We start from the raw sequence: 10,818 nt of genomic DNA on the forward strand, positions 1-10,818 counted from the left end.
TCTAGGACTGGCAGTGTAGCTCAGGGTGGAACACTTGCCTAGTGTGCTTGAGGCCCCGGGTTTGAGCCCCATTGTGTACACACACACAAACACACCCACACTTATTGGAGCCTAAGAAAATAAAATTAGTATGGTGAAATAGTCATGCTTATATAGGTTGGAATTTGGAATATAGAATTATTCTAATCTTTTTTAAAGTCCTTTTTGGCAGTACCTATTAAAATGAAGAATGCTCTTGTCTTTTTATAGTTTTCAGGGCTTTAAAACATATTTTCTATTTTTAAAATCATTTAGAAGTTTTTTTTTTTTTTAATGTATTTGGTACAGAGTCTTACTACGCAACTCAGACTCGTAGTGATCCTCCTGTTTTCAGCCTCCCCAGCGCTGGGATTACAGGTGTGCACCACCACACCTGGACTTAGTCACCCAGCTTAGCACACCCTGGGGGCGAGGCTGGCATGGCATGAGGGACCGGGCTCGAATCTTGGTCCCTACACTCGCCAAAGCAGGTGCTTAGTCCACTGAGCTATCTCACCAACCCTTAAATTTTATTTTTCTAGTATAAAAAATGTTCAAACATACACAAGAGAGAGAATAATATAACGGATCTTAATATACCCATGTGTTATGGTTTGTGTCTAGGTGTCCCCCACCCGCACCCCCAAAGCCTCATGCAGGTTTCTAGAGTTCCGGATTGCTGGGATTAGGGGTATGAGCGCTGCAGCCATGCTGGGGCACTTAGCCGAAACGTTATGTAAGGAAGGGAGAGAGGCTTGCTCTCTGCTGCTGCTCCTCCCTTTTTCCTCTTGCTGTTCTGCTGTTTTCCACCACCATCGACTGCTCCCCTCTGCCATGTGCCACTCTGCCTTGGAGCCAGCCGAGTACGGACTGAAACCTCCACAAACTGTGAACTAAATAAACGTTTCCTTCCTTCATTTTGTGTGTGTGGGGTTTTGTCCCAGCAACAAGAGGAAAGGAACAGAGACACCATGAGCTAAGTGACTTCAATAGTTATCAAGCTTTTGCTTCCCCTATCTCTATCTACCCCTATCCTTTTTCTGTATGTTACTAAAATATTTGAAAGCAAATCCCAGACATCATGACATTTAATGTCTAAAAGATTTCATCATTTGCTTATATAACCATATGCTATTTCACACCTAAAAACTAACAATAAATCACTGACATCATTTAATACCCAATCCATATTGAAATATCCCCAGCTGTCTCGAAGTATTTGTATATTGATTAAGTTGATCAGAATCCAAATAAGATCCATATTTTGAATTCAGCTGTTAGGTCTCTAATACACCACTGACTCAAAGAACTGAGCATATGTACTGAAGAAAGTCAGACATACTACCGACACTGCCACTGCAGTGGTTCACAGACTGGTCCGCGCGGGTGAATCCCCTAGAGATCTTTACAATTCAAAATTCAAGCCTGTAGAACACAGTATTAAAAAAAAAAAAAAAAAAAATCTTCAGTGACTCAATGGTGCCCAAATATTTGGGCACCATTGTGCTGTTTTTGAAGGAATTCTAGGCTACGTTCCCCCAGATATACTACCTGTAAGACAGGTGGAGGGAGAAGGCGTTAGATAAGCAGCCTTCCAAGCTCTCCCTCACCCAGGCAAACCCTCCGGCTTCTACAAGCCGCTGGGTTCGACAGAGGCGCCCTCTGATTCTCAGCCATCCCTTCATCCTTGCCTTTTTTTTTTTCTTCATAGCCTGGAGCACCAGTAGAAGTCCCATACGAGCCCAAAGAACTCATAGATGGGACTGTGCGTGCCCCAGTCTGTCTTCTAGGGTCTGGAGAGCAGAAGGAATCGATTAAATTGTTAAGGTGCGAAATCCCTGGAGAATTCAGAAATAGTAAAGTGGGAAGAAAAGGAGGAGCACCCAGTTACACAGAAAAAAAAAGAAGAAAAACTTTTTACGCCACGTGGAGGAGCTACTGCGACTCCCCCGGAGGAAGCTCCTCTCACCTGGAAGGCGGGATCCAAGCCTTCCGGAACACCGGCGCCCTGGAAGAGGTTCGGACTTGAGGCTGGGCTGGGCGGACCTCTCGGGCGCCTCTCAGCGTGGTGGAGTCTGCGGAGAGGGAGCGGCGGACCAAGAAGCAGGCAGCGCCGGAACCCGGTGAGGCCTTCCTGTGGGGCTCTGCCTCAGGCTCCTTTTGGTTACCTCTCCGCGCCCGATAGAGTCCCGCCTGCCCAGACTAATCCATCAGCGGCAGAAGGCTCTATCCCATCGTTCAAACAGAGCCGCGCCGCGTCCCTCCCGCCCCTCCCCGCTCCCCCCCGCTCGTCCCCGTCGGGGGGCCCGCCCCTCCCCGCTCCGCCCCGCCCCTCCCGCGCAGGGCTCCGCCCCTCCCAGGGCCCCGCCCCTCCCCGCCCAGGGCTCCGCCTTGCGGGGTAGAGGGCTTGGTCGCTTTCCTGCACCGCCTGAGGTCCCAGCGCCGCTCGCGGCCGTAGGCGACATGGAGGACGGCGTCCTGGGCCGCGCCGTGTGCGTGCTCACCGGTGCCTCCCGCGGCTTCGGCCGAGCACTGGCCCCGCTCCTGGCGAAGCTGCTGTCGCCCGGCTCGGTGTTCCTCATAAGTGCTCGCAGTGACGACGCACTACGACAGCTGGAGGCCGAGCTGGGCGCGGGGCGGCCTGGACTGCGCGTGCTGCGGGTTCCCGCCGACCTGGGCACGGATGCGGGCTTGCAGCAGCTGCTTGGGGCCCTGCGCGAGCTGCCCAGGCCCCAGGGCCTGCAGAGACTGCTGCTTATCAACAACGCGGGTGAGGCTTGGGCCCTGCAGTGGAGGCCGCGCTCCCCTCGTCGGGCGGGGCGGGGGGCGGGAAACTACAGGGCAGCGCAGGCTAGGCGGGTGAAAGTCCAAAACCCTAGTTGTTCAGGTGGGAGCGGCAAACAGAGGCGAGGCGCACGCTAGAAATGTGCGGTGCAAGCGGGGCGAGCTCACTCTAGGCTGGAACGACTTGACCGACCAGGTTTTCTACAGCCTCATGCAGGGCCCTGTGGTGGAGGCCCAAGTCAGGGCTAGTAGTTCCCAGACATGTTCCCTTCTTCTCCAAAAGGTCTCTAGAACTTCCCCACCCCATTCTGGTAGAGCATGGGAAATGTAGTTTAAGGGGTGTCCTCCCCAGGCAAGTCTGCTGCAGAGTTGGGGAAGTGGGAAGTGTTCTGGGAGGTGCTGCTCCCTCTGGATCAGTCTGCGAAGGAGGAATTGGGGGACTGCTGAAGGAGAAACTTCCCCTGGCCCTGAGTTATTTCTTTGGTTTGTTTTTCCAGCCACTCTTGGAGATGTTTCCAAATGCGTCCTGAACCTGAGTGACCCCGCTGAAGTGAACAACTACTGGGCTCTGAACTTGACCTCCACGCTTTGCCTGACCTCCCATGTTTTAAAGGCCTTTGAAAACAGTCCTGGCCTCAGCAGGACTGTAGTTAACATCTCATCCATCTGTGCCCTGAAGCCCTTCAAGGGCTGGGCATTGTACTGTGCGGGGAAGGCTGCCCGTCACATGATGTTCCAGGTCCTGGCCACAGAGGAGCCTAGTGTGAGGGTGCTGAGCTATGCCCCAGGTAGGTGGAAAGTACTTCTCTCTGTCCCCAAGCACTGGCTGTTCCTTGCTGGGGGCTGGGCAAAGGGCTTAGTCTGTCTCTGAGAAAGGACTCACAGAGTACACCATCACTGAATCATGACCACCTTGTTCCTCAAAAGCTAAAATCACCAGGACAGGATACAGAGAGAAAATAGGGAGTTGCCTGGACTGGAGGGTGGAATAGGAAAATCTGAGATACTAGATGGCATTTGGGTGAAGATCAGGGTTTGAATTCTAGGCCTAAACCCCATATCCTCATGTGAAATGGGGACGATGCTGTCATACAGGGCATGGGGGGAAGGGACTTTTAAAAAAGGCAGTACATAGCTGGGGAGATAGCTCAGTGGAATAAGTGCTTGCAAGATCCTGAGTTCGATCCCTCGTATTACCAAAAGAAAAAAGTAAATAAAAGAGGCAGTACATGTGAAAATGATCCTTAGTAGTGAAGAACTAAATTGATACAGAAGTTGTCACACTGTATTTCCGTCATCTATATATACTTGTCAGCTTCCTTCCCTTGCAAAGCTGCACTGAGGCACCCATGGTGAATGTCAGTTGAATGAAGAGCAGACAGACATTGCAGAGATGTAATCATCCCTGGACAGAACACAGTGGGTGGGTACTGAGGGTTTTTGGGATAGATAAGAGATGAACCCTATTCTCATGCAAGTTAAAGGGTATGGTGACTTATGATACCTGGTTTGTGACCACTTGCCAAGATGCCACTCTGCCAGCCAACATCTAGGCTTAGAGCCAGGGTAGAGTGTTGGAATTACTTAGGTGGAGATCTGGTAGTCTGTGTCCCTTTGTAGTCTTGGGGACAGAGAGGTTGAATGGCCTGCCCAAAGCCCAGCTGTGGCAGATCTGGGATCCTACCTTGCTTCCAACTTCCTGGTCGGTGTGTGTCTTGATCAGTGTCCCCATTTGCTCTTGTTCTCCAGCGCCCCTGAGCATACACACAGTTACTCTTGCACCAGCATCCAGCTTATCACTCCCTTAAAGCTTCACCTAGGATGCAAACAGCAGAGACCAAATATAGACCACAGCCAGGAGCCGAGCAGATTCTGGATCACCATGTGGCTGAGTTAGATCTCAGAAGCTGCTCTAGACATTGTGAGGGAGCTGAGAGTCTTGGAGTTCCCCAGAGACTTAACGAAGCCACAGGTCATTCTGGCTATTTCAGTGGGTGGGGCGGCTATGGTATAATGCCTGCCTGGCATGTACAAGGCCTTGGATTGAATCCCTAGAAGTACAAGAAAAAGCAAGTTGTGATTTGTAAGAAGAATGTTATGTAGAAAGGTTGAAAGGATCTCTGGCCAAGGATGCACAGGTGATTGGAAGTTTCAGGATGATTCTCTTTCCAGCTCTGAGAGTCTGTGATTCCCTGCTCCTGAAAACCATTAACTAAAAGCCATTAACTCCTAATTCTGGGGTGCTGTGATTCTGATATGAAGAATAGAAAGGGATGAACTTAGAAAAGTTCAGAAAGAGGACAGGTATGGATGTGTACACTTGTAATCCCAGCACCTGGGAGGCTGAGGCAGGAGGATCAAAGGGAATTCAAAGCCAGCCTAAACTTCATGGTGAAACCCTTCTCAAAAAGACAGAAAAAGTTCAGAAAGAAAGTTATTCCCTTCAGGAGAGGAGATCCGAGGTGGCTTGACTGTAAGCAGCCAATCTGTCCATTGACCCTGTAGGCTGCTCAGATGTTAGCAGATGGAAAGTATGTTTCAGAAATGCAGGTAAAGGTAGGACAGCTTCTTAGGGGTGTGACTGCTCTTCTAGTCTGGCTTGAGGGTGCTTGTGCTCATGGAGCAGGCATGGATACATGCCAGGATCCTGGGAAACCTGTAAGTGGTTTTGAGCAGAGGAGTGGTGTGATCTTTTAGCAGAGTGAATTTACCAGAGGCCTGGGTCAGGAGTTGAAGCGGAAGACACAGGGTTGTAAAAAGAACCAGGTTGTTGAGGTACATAGACACAGAGATCCTAACTGCCACCTGGTGCCTAATGTTGGTTAGCTGGAAGGAAGGGAGTAGAGGAGTGTGGAAAGTTTGAGTACTGCATTAATAGAATTCGGAAAGTCAAGAGGAGGTACTGCTTGGACAGGAGATTGTGAGTGGTCGTAAACATCGTGGCTTAGGAGGGAGCATGTTCTGTGACCTTTGGAGTTTGAGTCTAAAACTCTGTGTTGACAAAGTGGTGCCTTTGGCCACACTGGTCATGCAGTTCAGCCATGATGATGCGTGGCCCCAGGCAGACCTGACCCCCGCCCATCCCCCACACATAGTGGAGAGCCATGACCTTCTATTTTTAATTCCCTAGGTCCTCTGGACACAGACATGCAACAGTTGGCCCGGGAGACCTCTGTAGACCCAGATTTGCGGAAAACCCTGCAGGAGCTGAAAGCAAAGGGGCAGCTGGTAGACTGCAGAACGTCAGCCCAGAAACTTCTGAACTTGCTGCAAACAGATGTGTTCGAGTCTGGAGCTCATGTGGATTTCTACGATAAATAAGTCCATGTCCTTGGCCTCCTGGGCCTTCCATCCTTACATCCTGCCATAGCAGCCTACACCACTGCCTGATGCAGAGAAGCCCTCGTGCCTCCTGGCCTGCCTCTTTGTGCGACTAGTAGAGAATGACTGGCATCACCAGCCAGGCAGAGTCTAGGTTGTGTATCCTGCGTGATGAGGCTTCTGTAGGAGGCTGTGGGAGAGGGTATGGATGTTGGTGTTCTCTCTCCTTAATAGAAATTTAGGGATGCAAAGAACAGAAAAAGAGCAGTTGAAACACTGAAGAGAAGAGTTTGGGTCTCTTGCCTATAGCCAGTCTGTGAGGGTGAGGGGGTAGAGACCGGGTGTGAAATAGGAGGACCCATGTAGAGTCACAGGTGGCCTGGGGGGAGGGGGGACACACAGTTCCAACCAACATGGATGTCCCTTGCTTAGGGCAGTGACACCCTCTGTTGAACTTTGTGTCCTCATTCTGGCCTTCTCCCTCCAGAACTTGCTATCCCTCCCTCTGCTGGGCATAGCAAAGCCAGTTACAAATAAAATGAGCATTAACTCCTGTTTCCTCCTTTTTCTAGGAAGCCCATGAGGTTCCCTATGCCTGAGGCCATAACCTAAGGGTGCTGCCCTTTTTTCCTGGGGAGTTGTTCCTGTCACCAGGGCTCGCTCAGTGGCAAGCCTGGGTCCTGCTTACCATGGAGATGCTGACATACCTGTTCTTTCTTCATGCTTTTGCCCAAACTGACCCACGTCTTTGCCTTTCTTTCCTCACTCTGGACCATCCTTCAGGGCTCAGCAGAGCCTGCTCGCCTTCTGGCCCCACAGGTGGGCCCTTTCCCAGGCATCCCTTTGGATTCTGCCCCTTGCCTACATGAAAGTACTCTTCCTGGAGCCCAGCTCCCCTCTTGACACTATCTGTCTGGGCCACGGTCCTGCTCCTCGGTGGGGTGGGTTAGGACCAGCATACTTTCAGGGGAGATGGGCAGGACTCCAAGAAGAACGCCACTACTGCCAGTAGACAGATGTGAACTGGGCTGGGAGCCTGGCACAGCAGCGGTGGTCTGCAGCCAGCCACTTGGCCCCTGGCCTGTATTTGGGAAGAGAGAACACAGTTCCTTACCAGCTGATGCCAGGATTCTAGTAGCATCTGATTGCGTAGAGAAGCGCTCTGATCCTCCTGTGCCCACCAGAGGGCATACTGAGGCTGTGCCTCCTGGAGACTCTTGCTGGAAGACTGGAATTGGCAGTGCCCTGCAGGGTCCCTGAGGAGGAAACCTTGCCTGCCAGAGCCCTCATCCTTACGGAAGTAAAAATCACTAGCCACTTAGCAGCTGGCGATGTAGACCAGGTTGCTTCTCTGGGCCTCAATGTCTGCCTCTGAAAGATGGAGATTGAAATACACCTATATCATCATGAATACTAAGTGACAACAATGTAAATGTTCAGCACAATGCTAGCGTAGCAGTAAGTGCCCCATAAATGAAAAAAACATTTATGGCCTTTTAACATTAAGATCTCATAGACAGCTTCCAGTTCCCTCAGTGCCCAGATAACCTGGCTTTTCTGACCTGTGGCAAGAACTCCCTGTTCCTTTTTAGGGGCTGAGTTCCATCTGGACAGCCCTGGAATTCATGAGCTTTAGGATCCTCCAGTGTGAGCCCCTCACTCCCTCCCTGGGCTGCAGTTTTCTTCCTACAGTCCTGCCTTGAAGGTGTTTCAAGCTTAATCGGGTTGCATCAAATAGAATTAGGTATGCCCTTTGCAGGGGGCGTGGGCCATCCTAGGCTGTCCCTTCAGCCTTGGTGAGTGGATTTTCTCCACTGTGGACACATGAAAGTATCTGGCCTGGCCCGTGCCCTGGTGCAGGGTCCAGCAGGGTTGCCTCCCTTCTCCAGTTGGCTGACCAGGGGCACAGGGAGGAGTACCACGTGTTCCCACGAGGTGGCGAGGTGCTCTCATGCCTGACATTTAAGCACAGATGTGTAAGAGCCTTACATCCCAGCTGTCTCCCTAGGCTTATCTTACAGCCTAGGATTCTAGACTACCAAGGGTCTGGGGGGTCAGAAAGGGATAAGGTCACTCTCCCTAGCAGGCTTTAAGACCCCAGTGACCCATGGTCTCTACCCACAGGGATTTCCCAGACCTCTAACCCAGCCCCATGGAGCATGGAGGCTTTTGTGCCAGCCTCCAGGGGCCAACCATCTGTGTTCCCAGCGTGAATACCCCGGCCTGGGCCACCACACACAAGCACATGTGAACACACATAAGTACATGCCTGCAGTCCAGCTGCCAGGGTGAGCAGGGCCACAGATTAGCCAAAAGGTAAACAAGTTTTCTTTGTCATTGGTGTGAAAGAGCCTGGCAGTTTTGGTTTAGTGTTTCATATCCTGGAGCTAAGAGCAGCAGCTGGCCCGTGAGGAGCAGGAGGATGAAAAAAATATTCCAGGGGCCTCTGGCACCTCTGTCCTTGGGCCCAGCCAGCTGGGATGAGACTGGTCCGAAACTTCCCCCACCCTTCAATTCCTGTACCATGAGTGTACACGTACACCCCACACCTAGACTGGCGCTGAGTACACTGTTAGCTGAGCCTAGCGGGGCCAGCTGCTCCTATCTCCTCACGTGGGCTCATCCTCCAAGGGCACACTCCATCCTGCATCTCCTGTGTCTTGCCCAGGGACCTGCCTGGGGTACCACCTCCTGGTTTGCTTCACCGGCATTCTTCCCCGGAGAGCGTGGCTTCTTCCATCAATGTTTGTCTGTAGTCACTGAATCACATAGCCAATGTGCATGCCCTTGTGTGAGCACACCCCAAAAGGCCCAGCTGTGCTGCCCCATCCAGGGTACCCCCTGTGGTCACAGGAGGTGATGGAAGAGCATTTCCAGCTATTCAAGTGGAGACCCTAGGGAGTGACACCTCCAGGCATATTTTTTAGTGATCTAGAGAAGAGGAGGAGAGTGGACTAGAAGCCAGCAGCCCCATGCTGGAAAGTTAGCTGGGTAGTCCTTTGGTGCCTCTGGAGTCACCTTGGAGGGTGCTAAGGAGGGGGTCAAGCCACCCCGAGACCATCTCCCAGGTTTCTAAAGTAGAACCCATGTCTCCACTCCGCCCGGAGTTGTTACTAAGCCTTACTGGCTAGTCTTTCCCTTTGTCTTTCCCCTCTAGGAAACTGCACCCTCAGGCCTAACTATACTGAGTTTGGAGAGCCCTGGGCTATTTTTATTTCTTTCCAGTACTAGGAATTGAACCCAGGGTCTCTGCACTGAACTACATTCCCGACCCTTTTATTTCTACTTTTTTTTTTTTTTTTTTTTTTTTTACAGGGTGTTCAGGGTCTCACTACTAGATTGGACTCATAGTGATCCACCTGTTTACAGCCTCCTAAAAGCTGGGATTGCAGGTGTGCACCACCACGCCCAGTCTCAATCGCTGTCTCAGTGTGCCCTGGAGCCTGCATGGCAGGCCCAGGGATCGAACCCCCGGCCCCTGTGCCTGCTTGCAGGCACTTTAATCTGCTGAACTATTTGGCTGGCCCTTACTTTTTACTTTAAGACAGGGTCTTGGTAAATTGCTAAGTTGTCCAGGTGGGGGAAGGAAAAATGGGGTGGGGGAGGAAATTCCTTCTTCCTTGGGGCACCCACCTCTGGGGCCCTGTCTACAGCTGGGTGATTGATGCCTTAGTTAAAGAAGCTAGAAGCTGTCCATAGTCACTCTGGCCCCATACCTGCTGCCCTTACCTACCCCCCAGGGTAGGAGAAAGGGGCCTGGCTCCCACTTGAAGCTGCAGGAGTCTGTTGGACCCACACACTCATTCAGGTCCTGGTTCAGCTGCTGCCAGTGCCTCTGCTGCTCAGGCCTATAGTGGCTGTTGAGCTTCCACTTTTCCATCGAGCCAAGACCTCAGCCTCAGAGGCTGTGTGGATTTTATGGTGTTTAGCCAGATCCAGATCACTAGGGCCTGTTGAGTGTTTGCTACATGGTGAACGAATAAGAATGAGAGGGAGTGGCCCGTATTGTGCCCAACTGCCAGGAGTACAGCAGGGTGTGTGAAAGGGCTGCTTTCGGTTACAGTAACTGCAGACTGTGGGAGCTGAACGGGCCCCACCCAGTGCAGGCAGACCTGTGGGAGGCTGTCTGGGAAAGCCTGCGCCCTCCTCAAGTCCCTAGGAGAAATCCCACAAGGAGAATCACCCAGAGAGTATAAAACGCTCTCCCATTGTTCCTTTTTATCCTAGAACCTGAGTTATGTAACTAGGAGAGTCCCCACTTGCACAGGAGCATGTGAGCCATGGGTAGCCAGCAGTGCTATCAGAAACCAGGGGTACAGACTCAGAAGAGGAAGTTCATGGGACAGTCAGGGTTAGGGACTGGGGCCAGTGCACCACCAGCGTCAAGGACCAATATGTGGACAAGGTAACAGTGAGGCCAGATTTGAGGTCAGCTCAGAGGCATGGCCAGTCCGTAGCAGGGTGGCAAATATGGAAATGGATACAGAAAACTAGAAGGCAGGAGAGGTCTGCTGTTAAATGTTAATTTGCCTATAAATGATGACTGTCAGAAGGCCAGGCCTCAAAGACTCAGAGACACTTTGGGCCGGCAAGATAGCTCAGTGGACTAAAGCAACTGCTTATGGAAATACCGGGACCACAGTTCGATCCCTGGCACCACATGCTGCACCAGCCCCACCCCCAGGCAGGCTGAGC

General features: G+C 51.7%; 1 protein-coding gene across 1 annotated transcript; it reads left to right on the forward strand.

The window, feature by feature from the left end:
• Nucleotides 1–2,396: 2,396 nt before the first annotated feature.
• Nucleotides 2,397–6,677, forward strand: Spr (sepiapterin reductase). Its single transcript, XM_004634083.2, has 3 exons — nt 2,397–2,788; nt 3,300–3,590; nt 5,933–6,677. The coding sequence occupies exons 1-3, from the start codon at nt 2,482–2,484 to the stop codon at nt 6,121–6,123; spliced, it is 789 nt and encodes a 262-aa protein (XP_004634140.1). The 5' UTR covers nt 2,397–2,481; the 3' UTR covers nt 6,124–6,677.
• The last annotated feature ends 4,141 nt before the right edge of the window (nt 6,678–10,818 follow it).

The sequence above is a fragment of the Octodon degus genome, unplaced genomic scaffold, assembly GCF_000260255.1.
Source record: "Octodon degus isolate 3935 unplaced genomic scaffold, OctDeg1.0 scaffold00058, whole genome shotgun sequence".
NCBI classification, from domain to species: domain Eukaryota; kingdom Metazoa; phylum Chordata; class Mammalia; order Rodentia; family Octodontidae; genus Octodon; species Octodon degus.